This window comes from Mastigoproctus giganteus, chromosome 1, assembly GCF_048544385.1.
Source record: "Mastigoproctus giganteus isolate SK-2022 chromosome 1, ASM4854438v1, whole genome shotgun sequence".
NCBI classification, from domain to species: domain Eukaryota; kingdom Metazoa; phylum Arthropoda; class Arachnida; order Uropygi; family Thelyphonidae; genus Mastigoproctus; species Mastigoproctus giganteus.
Genome location: NC_143575.1, coordinates 217,974,397 through 218,000,175, shown reverse-complemented (window position 1 = coordinate 218,000,175; position 25,779 = coordinate 217,974,397). Strand labels below are relative to the sequence as shown.

Sequence of the window (25,779 nt, the reverse complement as noted above, 5' to 3'; positions counted from 1 at the left end):
ACCACCTTCGCCGCAATAGCAGTGGCCCCAAAACTGGCTGGAGTGCCAACTCCTCCTCAGCCACAGGCCCAACATGTAATTATTGTCAGAGCAGATGAACAGTCGAGTCTGGCAACAAGCGAAGAAGTTAAGAAAGAAATTACAACCAAACTTAAAGAAGAGCTACGAAGTGTGAAGATAAAGTCAATCAGAAAAATCAGAGAAAGAGGTGTAATTATTGAAACGGCCACCTCCTCTGACTTAGACATACTCAGACAGACCAAAAAGATCAGAGATCTTAACTTAAAAGTAGATCCTCTAAGAAAGCAGAAACCAACAATAGTATTATATAACATAAGTACAGACATGAATGAAGAAGAACTTCTTATGGACCTGTTCCACAAGAACCTCAGCAACACAGAATTGGATTACGACACCTTTTTACAAGAAATAAAGGTGCGATTTAAAATGAAGGCTCGCACCCAGAACTTACAACACTCACTGGGTACTTGAAGTACCCGGCCATATCAGGAAAATCTTCCTAAAAGTAGAGAAAGTCTATATTGGTTGGACGGCCCATGGAGTCAGAGACTTCACCACTGTCACCAGATGCTACAAATGTCTGGGATATGGTCACACCTCCAAATATTGCAAGCAAACAGAAAATACTTGCGGTCATTGTGGAGTGCTGGGACACCGAACCACAGAATGCCCAAAGAAGGACTCCCCACCCATCTGTCCTAATTGCAGGAACAGGAAGAAGAGTGATCAACACACATACAGAGACCAGAGTTGTCCTGAATATTTAAGAGCCATTGACCAAACAAAAGCCAGAACGGACTATGACTGACAAAGCTGAATACGCATCTAAAGTTATGGAACACATCAAAGCCCTGCAACTCAATTGCCAAAGATCAATATCAGTAATGAACGGACTCTCTAAAATTGCTACAGAAGAGAAACTAACAATACTAGGGTTACAAGAACCCTATACATACAAAGGAAAGGTAAAAGGATTGCCCTTTGGATCCCAAATAGTGACATCAAACCCAGAAACTACTGGTACAGGAGGAAATGCAAGAACCTGGGTCTGGGCGGCCATTACTATCCTAGACCCACAAATAACAGTCACCAAGATAAACAAACTATGCACAGAATACGCAGCATGTGCATGTCTCGAAGGCTCATTTGGCCGCATTTATGTGGCTTCAGTATACATGAGATGTAGCCAAAACACGCCTACTCTCTAAAATTGCTACAGAAGAGAAACTAACAATACTAGGGTTACAAGAACCCTATACATACAAAGGAAAGGTAAAAGGATTGCCCTTTGGATCCCAAATGGTGACATCAAACCCAGAAACTACTGGTACAGGAGGAAATGCAAGAACCTGGGTCTGGGCGGCCATTACTATCCTAGACCCACAAATAACAGTCACCAAGATAAACAAACTATGCACAGAATACGCAGCATGTGCATGTCTCGAAGGCTCATTTGGCCGCATTTATGTGGCTTCAGTATACATGAGATGTAGCCAAAACACGCAGTCAATTGACCCCTTCCTCAACTATTTAGAACACCTCCTACTCACACTCTCACAATCAGCAATACTAATAATGACAGACTCCAATGCAGCATCTACCCTGTGGAACAGCCCCACAACAAACCTCAAAGGAGAACTCCTGGAGGAATTTATCCATGCAAACAGCATAAAGGTACACAATACAAAAGGTCATCCACCAACATTTGTTAGTGCACATGGACAATCTTATATTGATGTCACCATGACAAACAGGTTCTTTACATATAATCTAACAAACTGGACAGTACATCCATCATGGACAACCAGTGATCACAACCCCATTACCTTCACGATAGCCACATTGCCTACAACACCAACCTTCCGCAGGAACTATGACACCCCAAGGTACAAAACTAAAAACGCAAACTGGGAACACTTTGACAGGAATCTAATAGATCTTACCAGGGAGCAACTGGAACAACAAAATGGGGATGTGAACAAGCTCCAGCAGAATATCACAGATACTATTAAAGAGGCGGCTAACAAAACCTTCCCACTCAAACAAAGGAAGCCCAGAACAGTCCCCTGGTGGACCCCAGCACTTGCAACACTAAGGAGGGAACTAAGAAAGGCTAGGAAGGAATTCCAAAAGGCAAAAAGAAACAACCACAATCAAGCAGAACTGGCCACTCTATATGAAACGTACAAAACAGCTAGGAACAATTATTTCAATAACATTCAAAAGGAGAAAAAACTAGCATGGGACAGACTAATTCAAAGAACACTGGGAAAAGATCCTTGGGGCTTACCGTACAAACTACTTATCAATAAGCTACATCCAACAACCCCATTAGCATCAATAGTAAAGCCTGACACAACGGAAACACTCTCCTGGAGTGCAACTATGGACACCATATTAGATGAAATTATATACCAAGATATAACTGTACCAGAAAACCTGGAACAGACAAACATTAGGATTCAGCACCTGACATATACTGCAGTGGCAGAAGAGGCACCGTTTACAGAACAGGAAATAGAAGCTGCGATCACATCTTTAAAGGATGGTAAAAGCCCTGGAATAGACCTGATTGAGGTCTCCATAATAAAAAGGGTATGGAAAACCTGCCCAGATATGCTGAGAAAGCTTTATAACTCCTGTCTTGTAGCTGGCACCTTCCCTACAGCTTGGAAAACAGCCAACCTGAAAATTATATTAAAGTCCCCAGAAAAACCGACAAACCAGGCCACGTCATATCGACCAATAGCACTGTTACCCTTCCTTGGGAAAGTGCTGGAAAAACTCCTGGCACAAAGACTCAGAAACTACTATAACTCAAAGGCACTAAATTCAAACGGGCAAAACAGGCTTCACTCCACACAAGTGCACCACAGATGCAATTAACCTTATGCTAACAACAATTAAAAATTATAACCACAAATATGTCCTCGGCCTCTTCGTGGACTTCAAAGGGGCATTCGATACACTATGGTGGCCGAGTGCCCTTGCGAGGTTCCGAGAGGCTGGGGTATCAGCTCCAATCTACAAGCTTATGGACAGTTACTTTCAAGACCGGCGCGCAGTAGTCTCCTCGGGCTGTTGCTCAGTTATGCGAAAGATAACAAGAGGATGCCCGCAGGGTTCAGTCCTGGGACCCCTGTGCTGGAATATGGTGCTGGACGGGTGGCTAAATCTACCACATGGAGAGATTATACCCATCACATACGCGGACGATCTCGCCCTGGTAATCCCAGGAAACTCACGCAAGGAACTCAAGGATAAAACAAACACAATCCTGCAGGAACTTTACACATGGAGCAATACTCATAAGTTGATAATATCAATACCAAAGACCAAGCAAATCCTTCTCAAAGGCCACCTCGACCTCAATAGACCACCAAATATTAAATTAGAAGGTCAAAGAATTGAACTAGTGCGTCAGCATAAATACCTGGGCATCTGGATAGATGACAAGCTATCCTTTCTGCCACACATCAGGCATATCGTCAAATCAATCAGGAAAATAGCAGGATGGCTCATTAACATCACAAAAGCCATATGGGGAATTAAATCCTCCACACTAAGCCTATACTACTCCTGCTTGTACATTCCCATTGTCTGCTATGGAGCCGGGGCCTGGGGTTACAGAGCACTGAACTCGGCTTGCAAAAAATACTTATTGCAGTCACAAAGAGTCTTTCTCCTGGCAACCTGCAGAGCATGCAGGACAATTTCTACTGAGGCCCTCCAGGTACTGTGCGGGAGACCACCCGTATACTTTGATGTAATCTACCACTACCTGGCACACAACCAACGGCTAGGCATACAGGCTACGCTGGGAGGAATTGCCAACGACACCAACCAAAGTATAAAAGAAAACAAAGCAAGAATTTATAGGGACATAGGCACAAAATGGCAGGATATCTGGCAAACAACAACTAAGGGAAGAGACACCTTCACCTTCTTCCCACAAATATATCTGCAAGACAAATCCAGGAACTGGTGGACACCAAGCATGCATACTACTTTTCTAATCACAGGACATGGTAGTCTCAACTCCAAACTCCACAAATTAGGCCTAACTCTCTCCCCCCTTTGTCAATGCGGCGAAGAAGAAACAGTGAAACACCTCATACTTGACTGTTACCTCTACACAGATCTGAGACATCCCCTGCTATTGGGGACTAACGTAACTAACGCTGGAGAATTCCCACAACTGATAGCTGGGGCAGAATCGCTCAAACTTCTTTCAGCTTTTGCAGGAAAATTATTCAGGCGAAGGGCGGCCCTCCAGCAGGAAGCACAGAGAGACAGTAGGTAAATGGGAAAATGAAAAGAAGGAATGAAGTGGAAGGGACTCAACAGAACAAGAAAATAGGAAGTAACGCAGAACGGAAGCACAATTATACTGAACTGAATAAGAAGCAAAAGTAAGGACTCAAGAACAAGACATCCCACAGCTTAGGAGCAGCGGAGCACACATAACTGTGATGTAGCTTCCTTGAAATTAGTGACTAACACTGAACATGCCCTAAAGAACTGGGTCGATGTCATAGGCCACATAGTGTCTTCAGTATGTGCGTTTTTTTTTTTTTTTTTTTTTTTTATTTATTAGTGAGGACCCTACCTTCATAGGACAGGACCGAGATCTACGAGAAGCTGAGCAATCGAGAATTTCACTTGGTTATAGCCCTACAGGACTGGGTCGAAGCCACTGGCAATAATCATGTTTCCCGTTAACTACCCTGCCACACTGGCTTGTCCGTCCTTCTACTCGCAAAACACACAATGAACTCATCTCCACACACTCTAGGACAGGATTGAGCCCTGCAAGAATGTGTGTCTTGAATGAGGTGCTTCCCCTCAAGATGAAATTAAACCCTGTAGGACGAGCAAAGATAACTGTGAACTGTATAGCTATGATAATTATAAGATATTCTTAACTACCTTAGAACTGTTAAGTTGCTGTTGCGGTAGCGCTGTGGTTAGGGACACTGGTTGTGTCTTCGGCCGTAGTGTTGTTGTGACAGTGGCTGTTTTGCCAAGTATTTATATTGTCAACTGTAAAATTGTAGTAATTACTAACTTAGAAGTGTTCACTTTTGTTCAGGTTTGCTGTGGCTCCGGGGGTGCCGCGGTTGTGGTGCACTGGTTTGTGTCTGTCGCCGCGGCTCCGTCGTGGCTGCCGCAGGTGCATGGAATTGATTGTTACGCCGTGCCCTCTTCTGGCAGGATGGGCCCCTACAAGGGCCAATATTTGGTATAGATCATTGGACAACCTAAACATTGAACATGCTAAACTCACTAGAAACACCCACTACTTTACTGCTCCCCTTAACTAAATCTAAATTCATCCACACGCTATGCTTTAATCTCCTGACGAAACTTAACTTATTTTAAATTATTACCATATTGTATGTAAAACACACTAGAAACATTCACTCCATTAATTGATCCCCACTCAACTAAACCAACTCTATCCACACTTGATGATTTACTTTTTTATTGCTATATTTATCTCTATTTTAATATTATTGTATAAACATATAGAGGTTCAAGAACCTCCTTTTGTGATAACCAGACTCCCTGGAGCGCCTCCACGTAGCTAGGGACGGGAGTCAGGACGCAAGATATATCTGTTCTTGCCTCCTGGCTGCAAAGTCCCCAGGTGCCGGCATACAACACTCAACAAAACAAACACTCAAACAAAAACCTCCCCATACACACACTCGCCGGCTTAAAAAACCTACAAGAATCATTGCGGCAATAGGGGAAACCCTGGAGGCTGCAGTAAACAAAAATACTTTGAATACTTTGTAGAAAAGGCATGTAGCAGAAACAGTACATCTGTGAGACAGCGAGTGGAGAGACTCTGTTAGAGATGAATCATTAATTAACCTAACTGCCCTCTGACATCTAGAAGCCTGAGAGAGGTTTGATGCACCGCCCCAGATGTGGGAACAATATTACATGGTAGAGCGGATTTGCGATTTGTACAGAGTGAACACCTGTTTGGAAGCAAAGTAACACCGAGAGCAAAAGAGAAAACCAAGTTTTTTAGATGCAGAGGAAGCAATATTTGTAATGGGCTTCTGCCAAGAGAGATTAGACATCGGGGTAATTCCCAAAAGAGATATATCATTTTGCCTAGAAATCAAAGTGATTTTAGAAATCCATGTATGCCACAAAACAGTGGCAGTCTGTTTTATTTTCACCCTGATGTTAACTTCAACAAACTGTTTGAAAAAACCTATCCCAAATCATTCCCAGAAAATCCCCATGGGGAAAAAAAAACTTACAAGAACTTCACATCCAGGTGACCACTCAGTCAGCTTCAAAGTTGACTCCATGTTTACAAGCTTGCCACTCAAGAATGCCAAAATCTGCAAGTGAGATCGTGTGTCACTTTCAATTAGAACATCATGGAGCTAGCAGACATAGCCATAAAGTCAAGCATACATTCAGTTTTGTAAGTTTTATTTCCAAACAATAGGGTCATCTATAGGGGAACCCATTACTCCCTCTTAATGTAAGCCCATTCCATAAGAAGCCCTCTCCTCTCTTACCCCAAATTTTGGTTACAGTATATTGATGATGTCCCTCATGACAGAAAATGGCCTCAGCACCTGAGAAGCGTTTCAGAACTATCTACATACCCAACAACCTAACATCAAGCTAGAACAAAACAGTCACCTTTCCTTTCCAGACATCTCGGTCCCTATCAAAAATATGATTTACCCAGTACCACAGTCTATATAAAAAAACCATTAATACAGGCAAAATTTTGGCATCATCAGGGGAATTTATAGAAGCACCAATGAAGATTTGAACGAGGAACTCAATAGTATCAGGACTTTCTTGGACAGCAACCACTACCCTAGATACCATGCAAACAAAAAACATCCACAAAACCATTAAAAAAAGCCACCTCCAAAACGTCTTCTTCAAATGACCAAGACCCTTCACATCTGCTTACTTCTTGTTCCTCATCTTAGCAAACAAGATAGTTGTTGTTATTGTTGTTATTTTGGTTTTTAGGAGCATTAGCAACTAAGGCCATATTGCTCCGGGATATGCGGTGGTCATTCCCTGATCTTTCCGCATCCTCCATATTTGGTGGCGACGGGCTCGAACTCCGGTCTAATCAAGAAGCGTGTGCTACGCACTGCTGTTCCTTCCCACCTGGCTACGGAGGCGCCCAAACAAGATAGCCCAGAGGGCTAATAACCTATTTCTCAAATGGAAAAAGACTAAAACAACTTTTAAGTCCTAGTCACATCACAAGATCAACAAGCTTGCAATCATTTCCAATCCAGACAATACATCACTAGAACTTGTACTTTTCATAGATCAGCCAGACCTGTGGTGAAAAGGAAGAAATTGCCAATTATTACTTTAATGATCACATCTACAATAACCAATGTTGTGATGCTTCTCATGTGTCAAAGTAACTCATGCCTATTATGCTTTCCATCATCTCTGGTTCTCCTTGTTAGTGTTTCTTCAATTATAAAGTTCCACTGTGAATGTCAGAAAATTCCAACAGAGAGGTGCCTAGATTTTTGAAATGTGATTAAAATTTTTGAACACACTCACCACATCAAACTGTTTCTTAATGCAGAATGTGTTTCCCTTATTATATTATCAATAAAATATCCAGTTACATCACATCATAGTGTTTCATATTAGGAAACATGTTGTTTTGGGGAAAAACTATTGCAAAGTTTCCTGCAGTTATAATTTACAAATTTACAAATGTAGTTCACTTCCAAAAAAAGGAATTCACCTTGTATCTTTTCCATTTGCAACATCGCGAATATATTTTGACAAATGACTGCGCAACTTCATATTTTTGTGGTTCAAATCTTCTAACTCTTTCTGAAAAGCCAATGATTGGAGTAGTACTTTATTATACCTGTTCCAGAAATTCTCCAGTAGGTCATATTGTTGTAAATCCTGAAATATAGGAACATATGTGATTAGAATCATTAGTTTAGATTTTTAAAAATGAAATAATGAATAATCATAAAGTATTTTCCATAAAAGTTGGGCAGATGGACTGAGAAGTTGCTACTTCACAGTCCATCTGCCCAACTTTTCTACATCCCGTTGCAGTAGCATACTGTCATTAACAACCCTGCCAACATTTGATTCATCTGCAAACTTCAACATTAAGCCTGATAGAATATTCGAGATGCAGCCTTACCTTATGCAACAGGAAAATCATGTTCTTGTCCCTGCTGGCAAAATTTTTTTATATCACTGAGAGAACCCCATGAGCTGTCATGGTTAGATTAACCCTAGGACTCCTGTTCTCTACCAACTTGACTATGGTAATACCCAAACACAATGCACCCCTGCTTTAGGACTGGTTCACTGTATGATCAAATCACTTTACAATGACCTCTCCATAATAAAACACCATTTACTATACGATATGTAGTAAGCACCAATCATTGTGATCATGATTGCGAATTGAATTTTAATTCTATTAACCCCTTCATGGATTATCCCAAGATATCTCGTTTTTAGTTTTAAAAGTTATTTGGAACTATGCGAAATATCTCGGGATAGCCCAAATGGGTTAATTACTCCCATGTATTTCCTACAAAAAAATTAATAAAAAAATATACAATAATACCTCCAAATTTAGGACTGAAACGTATTTTCTCTAGCATTTATCTGGCTAATTTTGCATTAGCCAGGTAAATCCTGAGATTTGTCAGGATTTTCTTATGCCTGGCAGCAGATGACTGGCTTTCATTTTACTTATATTGTACAGCAATGTCAGAACAGTAGCGCCCATTTCTGTGTCACCAGTAAGCAAAATATAATTTGCCATCCTAAATGCAGAATAATGAACCCACAAAAATAATTCACAAAAACAATATCGAAAAATATTTAGGCACCCTCTCGAACTGCCACCCGTAAGCGATGCTTATACCTTGCCTGTCCACTTATGGTGACCGTGTGTCAGAATGTAGTTAGTTTGCGATTATTGCTTGCGGTGGGAGGTTACTGCTTGTGTGTTCCACTTTGATTTTTTAAATTTATTTATATAATGAGTAATGAAGACTTTTTCTGTGCCTTTCTTTTAGCTGAAGCGCTAATTTATTAAAAAAATCTGTACAATTTGCACACTTTTTGGCATACACGAGATAACTCGGGATAGCCCAAATGGGTTAATTACTCCCATGTATTTCCTACGAAAAAATTAATAAAAAACTATACAATGAGTATTCACATGATGCATACTTTTAATCTGTAAAATAACAAAAAGTCGATCCGTTACGGCACATTTTACACAAGTTAGCAAAATACAAATGAATTTAAGCTTATGTACATAGCTTAATTAATACTGTAATATGTACATCCTAACTAATTGATATTTCTGTTCACTAATATATATATATTTTTTTAGGTTGCAAAATTTAAAACAATTAAAAAGATAAGCAATCAATAACAAAGAGCACGGCACACACAAATTGCCACTAACATGATAGCGTGCAAGTGAGATACAAGTTTACAAAGCTTAAAAAATTGGAATGAAGAGAAGATTCTGAAAATTTATGTTTTTTATATGATTGAAGATTTCATGGAAGAGGAAACACATTGCACCATAATAATGCAAAAACCCACAGAATTCCAGCTATCGGTATTATTGCAAATGCAATAAGATTGAGTTTACTAACCGTTTTTAATAGATTGCACAAACAGAAAAGCCTAATAAACAGGAAACTTCAAATTGTTTTTATGGTAGTAACCTCCAGAAATGTGCTTTAAAAAAATATCACAAAGACATTCAAAATTGATTCTTATAACAGAACTTTTCTTTCCCCCCCCCCATCATTTTGGTTTATATTTAACCATAGTTTTCAATCTATTAATTAGATAATTTATATATATATATGTGTGTGTGTGTATTAATTGGAAGATGAATGTGGTAACCAAAGATGAAGAAAATATAACAATGGAAGAACTAGAGTTAATATTGCAATCAAAAAACCAAAAAAGCCCAGGCATAGAAAATTTGAAAGTAGAACTATTTAAATATGATGGCACCTTATTAAAAAACGTATAACCTTTCTACAGCATAACAGCCTGCATATGCCCAGTGGGTTAACTATATACATATTTACATACCCCCCCCACCCATCAGTGATTTTAACTTTGTGGTGCTTTGGACTTTATTATAAGCTGAAGGAAAGGTGTAGCATATTTTCTTTTGTTGCCATTTATATCACTTATAAAGTGGCTGTTCTACTAACAAGTGATCCAAGTGTTACCAGTGCCTACTTATTTCAACTTTACAATTGTCTCCGAAAGAACCACCACATGGTCCTCCCCTTAGTCAACAGCATTTGTAAACATGTTGGCCGCATGTTTTGTTTTTCATCTATTAGTTGAAGTGATTTTGTTGTGTTGTGCTTTAATCAATATATTAGTTTTAATCAATATATACAATTTCTATTATAAAAAATCATCTTTTACAGAAATAAATAGCTTAGTTTTATAGCAAAAATTTCAACTTTCGAGGTCTTGGAACAAATTACCAAAAATAATGTGTTATTGGGTTCACATTACAATATTTTCATGATACAGTGCTGTCTTGGAACAGATTAATATTGTAAAGCGGGAGGTGTACTGCAATACGTTATTCTATGATTACTGCTGCCCCGTGTGCAGCGGCAATCCTAGAATACCCTACTTTGTATTTATCAACGTTAAACCTCAATTACCACTTCTCAGCCCATCTGTCCAATTTTTCTTGGTTTCGTTGCCTTATGTCATTTATACTGCCGACCTTTGTATCATAAGCAAACTTAGATAATGGTCTTGATAAGTCTCAAAGGATAGATTAACCCTTCTTTTTGGTGGAGGTTGCAAAATAAAACCACTGTTCGTTTACCGTAGCAAAAATCTAAGGGCCTCCAAAAATATATCTTTAAGTAAATCTTTGCCACTTATTGGTTCATAAAAATGAAGACGAGGTTTCGGAGGATGTACAAGAAGTTGAACCATCAAAATGATTTGATACTAAGGAAATGGAAAAATGCTTTAAAATGATCGACGAAGGACTAGCTGGCTTAAAAGCTCAGGATCCAGACACCAAACAGTTTGAAAAAGTGATTGGAGTGGTGCATGATGCAATTGCATGCTACAAACTGATTTATGATGAGAAAAAAAGAGCTATAGTGCATACATCATTGGACAAGTACTTCAACACACCATCAAAATCTCCAGAGTCTAAGAACACATTAAACAATTAGTATTTTCAGCTAAATTAGATATGTTTTTATATTTATGTATGAGTATGTACTCAATAGGATATTGAATAAAGTTTTATTTCCACAAAGTTTTCATAAAGTTGATTTGCTTGAATTTTCATTTCAAACGAATATACAATTAAAAATAGATTGCAATTAACACTATTCGACTTACGTGCTTTTTCAACTTGCACAGAAATCGCTGGAACAAATTAATTGTGTAGGTCAAGGACTTACTGTATATCTTTAAGTAAATCCTTGCCACTTCCTTTATCTGGAGATTCTTAATGCATTAAGGGTCACTGTTAATAATCACATCAAGGGTATTGGTTTCTTTTGTTGCTTCTCTGATGTGCTGGCATAGAAAGAAGTCATCCAGTATATCCCAAAGAGCTCTGCTAATTGTGTGAGCCACATACCCAGTCAATTTCTGCAAATTAATATCCCCATTATAAGACATTTTAATTAAGTCTGCAAAATTTTTTCATTATGCTTATCACTCACATTTGGCCTATAAAAATAGTTTCTTCTTTCATCAGTCATTTGGCCTATGACATACTCCTACTTTCAGTTTTGTTTTGATGGTGATCAAGTCACACAAAACTGACTCAATATTGCACTGACCACTTGCATCATCTGGGTGCACTACCTTAGATTTTATGTGCTTCTTAACCAGGAGCATAACTTCCCCTCTTCCTTTCTGTTAACATTGCACTATATAGATATCTGCAACCTTTCCCACTGCACTTAAATATCTACAGATTATCTGAGTAGCACCATGTTTCCAGCATCTGTAAAATATCCGCATTTCATGACTAAAGTAGTACAGTAAACCCAGGCTATTCGCGGGGGTTACGTTCCTGAGAAATGCCGCGAATACTGAGTTATGGCTCCCATAGTAATAAAGGGGTTCCGTTCCAAAGTATGAAATATATAAGAAAAACTAGTCTAAAATTTTGTCTATGTATGTATTATAGGTACCTTCATAATATGACTATGTACATAGACAGTACATGGTGAAATGCAAGCATATGGCATCGAAATTAAAATAAGAAACAGTTTAATATTAAATGTAATATTTATTAGAAATTTCAAAACAAATCTTTCAATCCAGCACCTTTACTAGCTAAAAAACTTATCCCGCCAGTGCTATCACCAGTTTCGCTAAAGTGTTGATAAAGGAGTTTTGCCTTTTCACGAATAACGAGTGAACTTAATGGAATTTTATTTTGAGTTTGGTCTTCTATCCACAGATTTAAAGCTTTTCCATTTTTTCTAATTTAACATCACAAGTTACAGAGCAAATTTTTGAAGCAATTAGCACGTTTTCATGGACACTATGGCAGATTTTTTCTTCTGATTTCTTGATTGATCGTACCGTTGACTCAATAATTTTATAATGTTTTGTCACTGAGAAGACACTTTCACCACTAGAAATTTTGTCTAATAACTCAATTTTATTCGCCAATGTCATCACCTTCTTTGATAATTTCACATTCACATTTCCCTTGTTATTCGTAGCCATATTTTTTTACGGGTTAGAAAGAACTTGTCCAAATAAAGTCACTTTCTTCCGTTAACACACTCAAAAAAAGTCTGTTTTACACTGCAAAATGGTAGATTAATCAATTTTATAAGCATATCAATTTATAAATTGATAAATTTATTCAATTTTAAAAGCATATAAATTAAAAACAAACGACGAAACCTTCCATGGCAAGCGCATAACACATACTGAACAAGGATTAGAGAGAAACATCCACGCTCGCGATTTTGTCACCCCTCTCCCCCCCACCCACTGAGCGCTGTTTCGACCGGAAAGATAATTTTAGCCACGCCCATGTTTTTTTACACCGAAAAATGTTCACGGCGCTTTAAAATTCATTTTTTTTTTTAGGTTTCATTTTATGTTAAATCAGCCACCGCGAATAGCGGGGGTTTACTGTACTTCAGATTTGTTGACTATACATCCTAGCATTGGTGTATAAACAAGTATATACACCTGTATTTGTTTCTTCATTGAGGATCCCCTGTAGGTGTACAATCCGAACATTTTGCTTTCCAGGCTACTGCATAACCCAGAGTAGAAGCAGCACAAGACTCTTTCACCGCTGCTTCTACTGGTAATCTATTAGTGCTACCTAATAGTATCCTTCAAAACGAGTTTTCCAACCCACCTAACATCCTCAATAACATCAGCAAATATTCTTGCATCCCTCCTATTTAAGTGCATTCCATCACTGTAAAAATAATTTCTTCTGTTAACGTAACAGACACAGATCATGCTGAGAAAGATTCTATCCTATGAACCTTGCACAGTCTCTCCAGGACCAAACTGATCAACAAGGTCCTCATCATATTATGGTTTGTACTTCTGGTACTCCTTGCCACTTCCTTTATCTGGAGATTCTTAATGCATTAAGGATTACTATTAATAATCACATCAAGGGTATTGGTTTCTTTTGTTGCCTCTCTGATGTGCTGGCATAGAAAGCAGTCATCCAGCATATCCAAGACAATGACTATGCAAGACAAATTCATAAGGAACGTTGCCCTATGAGTTAAAAAATATAATAAGCATGATTTTCATATTTATCAAAATTGCCTGGCTTTTTTTTTTTTTTGGCCTTGGAGAAAACAGAATATTTAAGTGAGAGGACTCCAACCCATGATTCATCACCAGTAATGATGGATGAAACAAAGTGTGGGTCAGCAGGAGCATATTGATGAAAATCCCGATGTGTAACAACTCGCTGCTTCAAGTGTACTTCAAGCGAGATTTTTCAAATGTGATTACTAGTTCATTTATGTTGCTAATTTTAGTAAAACTCATTATTAAATACTAGCTTTTCTCTCAGGAAGTATTTGAGGATGTGAGGCACAAACTTGGCTGAAATGTGTTGCACTCCCAAATTTTGTGTTAAAACCGGTTGATATGTTCTATAATAAATTGCAATTTCACAGATAATTAAGTGTCAATCAGATCACAAACGTGTGTGACCGGATTCACTGGTTTTCAAATGTGAAGGATGGCCAGAGGACTGCCAAAGCAGTCCTCTTTAAACTCTGCAAACCAATGACAAGTCTTCAAATAGTATTAGTATTGGCAAATGATGCAAGAAAGCAAGCTTATACAGAATCAGCAAAAAAAAGCCCTACGTAAAATCCTCTCCAAATGCTGTTTTTAGCATTTTGTGAATTTCTGTTTCACTTTACCCTAATTTGAAACAACATTTAATGCTCAGCAAAAATCACTCACTTTAAAATGCAGCAAAATGCATATTACCCCTTCTATTCAATGTGTTCTAATTCAGACTGACTGCAGACAATGGCTGATTTATAAGAACTGAACATGTTGCAACAAGTTCAAACTCAATACAATGCCAGAATTTCAAAATACAAAGTCAATCCCTGAACTTTCTGATCACACCTTGCATATAAAATCAATGATGTCCTATTATTGCAGTTTTTAGCATGGACAGTTAGTACAATCATTATTTAGTCTAGTTAAGCATGAGATGGAAAACTAGTGCAATGTTTGAATATATTTTATTTGTTGGTAAAACAAGTTAGCTTTATTTATATTCTGAATATCTTCAAATATCGATTTTGTTAGTTTTAGTGTAGGGTAAGGAAATCTGCTAAATTTATTCACAATTTACAAGTTATGTGCTGTTTTTTATCATTACTAGGAAACCAAACTTGCTATGCAGGTAGCAGGTTGGGTTTTTCACTGAGAGGATATCTCTTCTAATATCTGCTCAATGGCCACTTTGACAAGATTCATTAATCACTGCTGTAATTTTATTCACTGAAGTTATAATTTCATGTTGCATGGTTCTTCCAACCCCTATCCCCACCCCAAGGCTATTTAGAGATGTGCTTTCTGCTGGCTGTGGTTCATTTTTCAGCACATCAAGCTGAGTTTCTAGTATTGCTAATAGTAATTTTTCAAAAGAGAGAATTAAAAGCATATTTGCATTAAATTCCTGTCCATTACTAAAGTGAGTTTCTAGTATTGCTAATAGTAATTTTTCACAAGAGAGAATTAAAAGCATATTTGCATTAAATTCCTGTCCGTTACTAAGGTGAGTTTCTAGTATTGCTAATAGTAATTTTTCAAAAGAGAGAATTAAAAGCATATTTGCATTAAATTCCTGTCCATTACTAAGGTGAGTTTCTAGTATTGCTAATAGTAATTTTTCACAAGAGAGAATTAAAAGCATATTTGCATTAAATTCCTGTCCATTACTAAGGTAGAGTGCTGGACACTATTTTTGGGGAAAAACTGTAAAACATTTTTTTTTTTTTTTTTTTTTTTTTTTTTAGTTTTGTAGTAAAAGGATGTGGAGTTGTACTTTAGTGCCTGCATTGAAATAATTTGAAAATTGTGCGCATTTATGCATTCCTTTTCTGACATATGAATCCTTCAAGTAACAAAGACCAATTTTTTAGAGCTTAGGCCTATGCTCACATTAGAGATGACACCATTATCAAGTTTTTAACAGAGGCCACCCAGTATTTCTTTTTGTAAATGCATTTTACTAGTAAGTCTCAAAAACAGCTACCATTGTAGTGCTTTTAGTTGTAAATAAATAAATGCTCCTCCTTTTGAAAATTAGCAATTTAGTTTATTTTTAAAACAAAGAAATAGATACTACTTCCATACTAAACATTTACTTGCATTCAAGCAAAGAAAACACCTCCAGAAGAGAAAAGATCAAAATTTTTTGTTAAGGCAAGGGAAAATGTTCTGAAAATATCAAAAATGAAGTATCTCTATTTAGAACAGTCTGGAGCACAATCTACTGAAAGAAATCTGGTAGGTACATTCTTCAGAGGCTGTAGGAGAAGACTGCACAAAAAAAAAAAAGGGGGGGGGGGAAACAGTTCCAAAAATTACCACCAGTGGGAATGCATGAATATGCATATTTATTCATCGCAGTATGCATGAATATGCATACTGCAATGAAAAACATGGCATTAGCAATGGTACAATAATATGGTCACTTTTACATGAAAATATTTGTCATTTTCATGTAAAAGCATTATTGGCAAAACATGACATATGGCATAACTGTTTTCAAGCACATTAGAACTGAATTAAAGTGAATACATTATCCTAGTTGCTGTGCATGCACCATGCCCAATGGCACAATATTGCCTAAGATACAGGTGAACCATAAAACCAAAAATGTTGAAGTAAATTTCCATTACTACTGTAATGGAAATCTACTCCATTATAGTAGGAGTTCACAAGCTGACTTACAAATTATTCAGGCTGAAAAATCCAGAATAATTGAGGGGGGGCTGTAGTCTCCTGCCAGCAGTATCATTATGCTAAACTTTTAATGCAACACATCAATACCCATTCTCCACCTTATGGTAGCATGTATCCAAACATATGCAGAATGGAGTTAAACTGAATCTAAAAATTTGTGAGTGTTTTTGATTACATTGCTCAGAGAAAATAATTTCTCAAATAAAGGCACTGGAACCTTTATTCACTGCCTTACCACTTCTTAATATGGTAATAGCATAACAAAATAAATTTTGATAGTTCACACCACCACTAGTTTCACTGTCAAAGACAGAGAATATGAAAACACATTATAAGCAGATTATAACACAACTGCACCAGGAAATAACTGATTGCAAAAAAAAAAAAAAAATCAATACATAGTTTTATATAGTTACCTGACTTGCAGGTGTCAACATGTTTAAACACATTTGGGTATGTATATACATGGACTTTATATCTAAGAAAACAGTTCTTACTATTTGTAAAAAAAAGCCATACATTATAGGTAAAAACAGTTTGGATTTTTAGAATTAGTACTAAAAGTACATCCAGAAACACCATGAATTTTGGAAACATCAAAATCTATGCAGGATGGTGTTTCAACATACATTTAGTCACTTGTAGTAAGATCACAAAACCACATGAACTGTAAGGAACACACACACACACAATACCACCAATCCCAAAATACACAATGAAACACCATCATACGTACTGCATTATTAATTTTTTTATCCGGGCACATAAATGTCATATCAGTGTCAGAGTAAAATCTGGAACTTAAATCTTGAGATTTATTAAGCTTCGAGTGAATTCTGTAGGTGCAACAGTAGCTGTAGTGATGTGTAAATTAACCCTTTGTGGTCCAGCATTATCTCTGCTGTCTTCCTGTTCTGGTCCGGCTCAAAAACAAAAAAAAATTTTATACTGAATATGAGCTCTTCAAAATTATATAAAACTGATTGATAAAACATTATAAAAACATTTTAGACATATTAAATATTATTTATATGATTTTATTACGTGGTATTTCTTGAAACATTCACCAGGATGCAATCCTGGTTTTCGGGAGCATGTCTCACAGCACCAAACTGTTTCTTTTCTTCCTTAATAGAAGTTTTTTTTCATTTAGTACCATGTTAATAATCACAACAAAAAAAAAAAAAAAAAGACAAAAACGTTCATTTATTGAAACCAAAACTTAGTTGGACCATATGGAACAATCAGAAAGTAGCTTATTTGAAAGAGTTTTGTTGGCATAATTATTTGTTTCATTCAAAATTTCTTCAAACAAAGAATTGGTAAAAAAAACACCTGAAAATATTCAAGTTCAATTTTTGGAATACTTGAATTGCTTGAAAGAAATCTACAGTTCAAAAAAGTAAAAGGAAAATGTTTGAGTGAAACATTTACCTTGCTTGGTCTCTAATTTTCCACACCAGCATTGATTGACAGGTCATCATCAATTTCTTCATCATTGCTACAACATATACACCGATGAGCCAAAACATGACCACCTACCTAATATGATGTTGGTCCTCCACATGCAACCAAAACAGCTCATACTCAGTGAGGCATGTTGTTGTTGTTGTTGTTGTTATTTAGTTTTTAGGAGCATTAGCAACTAAGGCCATATTGCTCCGGGAATATGCGGTGGTCATTCCCTGACCTTTCCGCATCCTTCGTATTTGGTTGTGACGGGCTCGAACCCCAGTCTAATCAAGAAGCGTGTGCTACGCACTGTTGCTCCTTCCCACCTTGGTACAGAGGCACCAAAATAAAAGTGATTCTTGCACTTCTTCTATTAGAATGAGCAGCAGCAGCAGCATGGAAAGCAAGGCAATGAAGAATTCCAGCAATGTTGGGAGCCATAGTGGAACAAATAAATACGTGGGCTATGTTAGGGTAACTAAGAGTAAAAACAGGTGCATGTACACCAATGCTAGGAGTATAATTAATAAATTTGATGAGCTTGAAGTGCTAGTCAAGACATCAAAGGCAGATATTGTTGGGATATCAGAGATGTGGTGTCACACATATAAGCAGTGCAGAATTGGAATTTGGGGAGTACAATGTGTACAGAAAGGATAGACAGAACAGGAAGGGAGGAAGGGTTATGCTGTTAAGAAACACATAAAATCTAAGGAAGTGCATCCAATTGATGTTGGTGGACAATGCAATGTTGAGTCTGTTGGTCTCAACATTGCATAGTGTGCAAGTGACCAATCCATGAGTGCGCCAGTAAATCAGAATTCTTATAATGGGGGATTTTAACTTTCCAGATACTGACTGGAACTTGTGGTTGGTCACTCACACACGAGCAAGACTTTTTTGGATTTATTAGATGATTGTTTTCTACAGGAGCGTGTTCGAGAGGCAACCAGAGGATATAATACCCTTGATCTGATTATCAGCAGTGATTATTCATGCATTAAGAATTTGCAGATAAAGGAACCATTGGGTGAAAATGATCACAATGTACTGATATGGGAATTACTTAAAGATGTAACTAGCATCAAGGCTAAAGGGAAGGGCTTTTGCTTTCTTAAAGGTGACTACAGGGGTCTCAGACAGTTTTTAAATTCTGTACAGTGGGATCAATTGATGATGTTACCAACCTTGAATTCTAAATGGGAAGCCTTCGGGGACTTAATCTTGGAGGCTACTAAGCTTTTCATTCCAACTAAGAAATACTGTTCAAGGTTCGGGCCTAGGTGGATGTTAAATGAATTAATGAGGCTCGTGGCAGAAAAGAAAAATGTATGGGATGCATATAAATTATCAGGTTACACAGAAGCTTATGGCAGATATAAGCTTCTCTGTAACCAAGTCACAAAGGAAGTTAGGCAGATTACGAGAAATCTTTGGCAAAGGATGCAAAGAAAAATAGCAAAGAGTTGTTTACTTATGTAAACTCTAGAAGGAAGCGGCTGAATCAGATTGGACCACTTAACATAGATGGGGTGACTATTGATGATCATGCTCGGGTAGCTGATAAACTGAATGAATATTTTGCATCTACATTCGCACGTGAGGAGTTATTCAATGAGAGGAATGCCAGAAGTTTATTAAAACTCTAACAGAGAGCTAAGTGATTTTGTAATAACTGAGAGCAAAGTGGAGGAGAAATTGTTAAAGTGAAACATAAGGAAGGCACTGGGGTGGACAGGATCTATCCAGTTATATTAAAGGAGGCAGCAAAGGAAGTAAGCAAACCCTTAGCCATAATTATGAGAGTTTCCTTGGACTCAGGGGAAGTTCCCATGAACTGGAGGTGTGCAAGTGTAGCACCAATTCACAAAGAGGGTTCAAAAGATGACACAGGTAACTATAGACCTGTTAGTTTAACTTGTGTTCCGGGGAAGCATTGCAGGATCATCTATACAAGACTGCAGTAATAGTTAAGACACAGCATGGGTTTGTTAAAAGGAGGTCTTGTCTGACAAATTTGATTGGATACTATGATGTGGTCATAAAAGAACTGAATGTTAGAAATATTTTTGATATCATATACTTGGATTTCAGGAAAGCTTTTGATACTGTTGCACGAGGAAGACTTCTGTACAAATTGGAGAGGTATGGCATTAAGGGTAAGTTGCTACAATGGATAAAGGGATGTTTGAGTGGGAGACAACAGAGAGTGGTAATCACTGGACACTGCTCTTCGTGGACAAATGTTATTAGTGGAGTTCCCCAGGGTTTGTTGCTGGGCCCATTGTTGTTTTGTGTATTCATAAATGATATTGAAGGTATATCAGGATTAATGTCCAAGTTTGCAGATGATACAAAGGTTGGCAGGGTCGTTAACGGCAATAAGGACAGTATGCTACTCCAACTTGATCTAGATAAGTTGGGCAAATGGGGTGAGAAGTTTAACATTGACAAATGCAAAGTTTGTGAATAGCAATAACCAAAGAGAAACGTACCAACTGTGTGGTACTACACTCAGGAAAGCGGAAAGTGAAAAAGACCTGGGATAGTTGTGCAGTCAAATATGAAGTTCGCTGAGCAGTGCAGATGGGCTGCCAGGGCAGGTCATTGAGCCTTGTCAGTGTTATATAGGAATTTTTCTAGCAGGGACAGGCAGATGATTATCCTGTTATACAAGGCAACGGTCAGGCCACACCTAGAGTACTGTGTACAGGTCTGGAGGGCTCATTTTAGGAAGGATGTAGTTGCTAGAATGAGTACAAAGAATGGCAACAAGGTTGGTGAGGGGAACAAAGGGGTGCTCTTACCAAGAAAGGCTTAAATTCTGCCAATTGAAGCACCTGGAGAGTAGGCACCTACGAGGTGATCTGATCTGTGAGGTGTATAAGGCCTTGAATGCGTTGAGCAAGCTGAATGCTTATGGGATTCTTAGTCTGGCTCAGATTAAGAACCTGAGGGGTCACAGATTCAAATTGAGGAAAGAAAGTTGTAGAATAGATGTGTGGAAATTCGCCTTTAGCCAGCGGGTGATTGATTGGTGGAACAGACCTCCACCTTTTGTTGTGGAAGTTGATAGTCTAAATAAATTTAAGGCTGAGCTGGACAAGCATTTGAAAGAATGGAAGGGTGACATGGGAGGGTTTTTTTTGGCTGATGCTGCATAAGCTTGCTTTCTTGCATTGTATGCCTCTACTTATGCTAATGCTAAAGTGTGGCAAGATGTAAGTAGATCATGGCCGCCTCCTTGTGGCAGAGATGGAAGGTGAGACACAGCTACCTGGTGTTCCGCTTCTCACCTACTAAGAGGCAAGTGCCGGTCACCACACAACAACAGAACACTACACTACATTTCACATAAAAATGGCCGGCATTGGCATTAGCCTCACTACAAGATATTTACAAGTGTCTAATGGGGGAAACCATTGGATCCGCCAATTCAACATATGAACACTATGCCCTCCAACCAGAGGATGATAATGATGGCAATCTGATTTTCCAACAAGATGGAGCTCTACCACATTATCACAAAGAAGTTTGTATATACTTGAAGCATATACTGGGAAGTCGATTGGAAGATATGTATACAATTCTGCGAGCCCTCAGAATCCCCATCTGACTCTTTTAGATTTTTCTCTCTGTGAATTCATGAAAGACCAGGTGTATATTCCACCTATGCTAGAAACCATTATGGAACTTAAAAAACACTTGTGAAGCAACTAACCACACTGACGAGGATGTGTTGTGTCAAATATAGGAGGAATTGGATTAAAGATCCAGTCATCTATTAATATGTTCTTTCGTCAGGTTGAGTTGCCGAACCCTTCTAAATCTCCACAGCCCTTAACCTCCGCAGCGCCGTACTTATCAGCTGAAGATGTCGAGACTATCTTCCAGGTAACTATGTCAAACACCTCTAATTAACCAGGAAAATATCCTCTATTATCTGGTTTAGATTCACATTTGTACCATCTACCTTTTCAGGCAATAACATTTTAATTTTGTAAAGATTTGGGACACCCTGTACAATAAATAAAATTAATGAATTAGCATTACAAACTTATAAAGAATGAAGATTCTTCATTCTTTTTAAGGCTGATGCTATATACTCTTTGCTTCCTTGCATCAGTTTATCAATACTAATACTAACCTGCAATGGTAAATTAGATGGAAACTGAAGCTTTCCATCCTTCTGCAATTCTTCCATTTCTTGAGGAGTTAGAGATGTTTCATCAGACAGTATTCTGTCCTCACTGGTTTCCAGCCTCTGACAGCATTGTGATAATTTTAAAATCTTTTCTGCCTAAAAAATTCCACATCATTTGCTTATTTATAAGTGTTATGAAAGTCCTTCCACTGAACCTGTAAGATCTCAAAATTTTGATTAATTAATTCATCCAGTCATTTCTTGTATAATGTTAAAAAGACAATTGAAAAACCTGCACAATGAAATCAAGTAATGTTTAATATGCTGAAGTAAAAAAACTCAGAGAAAACATAATATATAATGGTGTAACATGCTTCAGCACTGTTCATCAAATTTCATAATGACTAACAATCAGTCAATTCAAATAGGCCTTTGGGGTTGAGAAAGTTATGACTCACACTAGCTGCAATGGAATACACCAATCATAAATAACCAAAACTTTATTAAAATAGAAATAAAATAGGATAAAATTTTATGAAAAAATAAAATACCCAGCAACTATAGAATTAAAAGTTATAAAAATATAGGTAAATTAAAATACACACAAAATATTAAAAATTAAAAGCGATAAAACAACACCATAGCTTTCAAAGGTGACTGCTCCTTTATCAACAGTGGAGCTTTATTGTCCTTAAATAACATCAACAAGATCATGGCTCATGGCACTGTAGGAGCATGGGAACATATCGGAAATGTTTGTCGGAAATGGCTTGGGAGGTTGCTAAGCAGAATCATTCATCCCATCCAAGAATTACAGTTTGAAAGAGGGAATGAATACGGACGCCCCTATTTCCATTGATGGTATTATGTTCCAAAGAACAAATCAACAAACTCACGAGCCAATTCCAGTTCCAATACCTATGCGGATGATCAATGATGACAGCATCACCTGGAGAAATTTGGTGGTTCTCCTCCCAGAAATATTTGGCCACAGCAGATTTCCTATAGTCTGTGGTCTCTATTGCTCTAGTATATCTCCCTATATGATCTTTAAACCTACATTCTCTCTCCAACATAAAACTTTCACAATCTGGACATTTGATTGCATATATAATTCCACTTGTATCCTCAACAAGTATAGGATCTTTTACCTTTGACACAACTGTGTGCAAACTCTGGCCCAGTAGGTGCAAAGAGCGTGAGTCTGAACAAGTCCATAATATTCAAGGGATCTTCTCTGTTACGCCTGGATAGCAGGGATTGGTTTGGGTTGTTTTGTTGCACCAGCAACTATGTTATAATGCACCAAAACCAGGGAGAGTAGGGAATATATATGTAGTAGCAGCAGGTGAGAACACCTCTCTCCACCTGGGTTCAACTTCTCAAAAATGTTTGTCCAAAATCTTCTGGAGTAGCTGCATTTTCAGAGATCCACTGTGACACATTTATTCTCCTCCAATCTATCCTTGGGCGCCTTCATAGCCAGGTGGGAAGGAGCAGCAGTGCATAGCACACGCTTCTTGATTAGACCGGGGTTCGAGACCGTCACCACCAAATACGGAGGATGTGGAAAGGTCAGGGAATGACCACCGCATATTCCAGGAGCAATATGGCCTTAGTTGCTAATGCTCCTAAAAAAAAAAAAACCAAACTAATCTATCCTTGGAGGTGCTGCTGTTGGACCCAGCCCTATCCTATATAACAGTTTGAAGTCTTACCTAACCAGCAGAAAAGTACAAGTTACTAATAAATATCAGAGATTCATTTATCAATTCCTAGAGGTGTGCCTAATCCTCAGAATCTGGTTATTCTCAGGCCCACTGATGACTCTTCCTTGAGTTCAAGTCAGGACATAAAGCAGAAAGTGACTCAAGTCATTAAGTGTGACCACAAGATGAAAGTAAAAGGTATTCGTCTCCTTAGGAATAAGGGGATCCTTGTGGAGACCACAAATTCGGTGGATGCTAATGGGATCTCTTCTGCTCCTGCCTTGAAAGAGATAGGTCTTAACAATGGAGAAACCTCAGTTATCGGTTTCCAAACAGAGTTAATATGTCGTGTCCCTCGTGATTATGTCAAGGAGGGTATACTTGAAGATCTATTCGTAAAAAACTTAAAAGATTTTGGATTCTCGCAAGATGAAGTTAAAGACAAAGTGTCTTTCAGATTTAGTTCAGGATCAGATACAAAAGTGGTTAATTGGGTGATCAGATTTAGTCCTCGTATGATAAGGTATATTCTGGAAAGTGATAGAATCTATCTTGGATTCAGATTACACAGGTTCTGTAGGTTTATGACTGTAAGCAAATGTTTCTGTTGTTTGGGGTATGGCCCCAAACAACAATTTTGTTCCCATAAGGCAGTTTCTTGTGGACACTGTGCAGAGGGTAGTCATGTCTATGGAGAGTGTCCCCATAAAGAAGATTCTGCAAAATGTATCAACTGTAAGAGACATGGTAGAGATTATAATCATTCTGTTGTTGTTGTTGTTGTTATTTGGTTTTTAGGAGCATTAGCAACTAAGGCCATATTGCTTCGGGGATATGCGGTGGTCATTCCCTGACCTTTCTGCATCCTCCGTATTTGGTGGTCACGGGCTCGAACCCCGGTCTAATCAAGAAGCGTGTGCTATGCACTGCTGCTCCTTCCCACCTGGCTATGGAGGCACCAATCATTCTGTACGGGATGCTAAGTGTCCAGAATACTTGAAAGTGGTACAGCTTACAGACAGAAGAACAAAACATGAGTGATAATGGTTCAAATTCAGTGACAGAGTTGGCTGATAAGAATCTAATTTTGGGTGATGTTATATATGAGGGTGTAAAAGTTCTTCAGATAAATGGTCAGTGCTCAAGAGTGGCAATGGATGAGATTAGAATAGCAGCATTTGAAAATAGCTTTGACATTACTTGCATAAAGGAACCCTTCCATTCTTTGCAGGAAGGAGGTGGAGCCCATAAAGTTATGGGTTTTTCAACCTCGGCAAGAATTATTCATTCGCATGACAAACCTCCAAAAAGTGCAATAGTTGTTTTAAATAATGATCTGGTGGTTACCAACATTACAGGTCCGTGTGCGGACAATGTGACCTGTTTAATGATTTCTACACCTTTCATAAGTTTTTATATTGCGTCTGTTTACTACCTGCCAACTGAATACATGCAATTGACTCTCTATCATTTGGACAATATATGTACTAATTTTGCTTCTATAAATCTTATAATAAACAGCGGATCTAAATGCCAAATCCAACTTCTGGCACAGTGGTTTTACCGACCATAAAGGATTAGCCCTCAAGGATTAAATTTTGTCCTACAACTTGAGTGTGCAAAACTTGCCTCACAAGCCATTCACATTCTCCACTATGAATGGCATATCCAACATAGATGTCACTCTTATCACGGTTAAAATAGATGAAATTCTAACTGACTGGGATGTTATTCCAAGCTTGTAAATAGTGGATTCATGTACTTTTGAACTGTCCATTGTACCCTCAACCTAGAGTGGATTTAATGTCTGTGGTTCCAAACCTACTGGAGACCAATGCAAATATCCTAGTTGAAGATCGTGATAACTTTACAGCTCTGCAAACCTTCTCGAAAATTGTCTTTACATTGAGGACTCAGCTAAGA

General features: G+C 38.0%; 1 protein-coding gene across 1 annotated transcript in view; it reads right to left on the bottom strand.

Annotated features, from left to right (window-relative positions):
- The window catches only part of LOC150091527 (dynein regulatory complex subunit 2-like), a 149,629-nt gene that overhangs the window by 9,596 nt on the left and 114,254 nt on the right, over positions 1–25,779 (bottom strand). Inside the window, exons 8-9 of the mRNA XM_090384347.1 lie at positions 22,151–22,303; positions 7,790–7,959 (exon numbers count right to left, since the gene is read on the bottom strand). Of these exons, the coding sequence (XP_090240473.1) occupies positions 7,790–7,959; positions 22,151–22,303 (323 nt within the window). The remainder of the gene's footprint in view (positions 1–7,789; positions 7,960–22,150; positions 22,304–25,779) is intronic.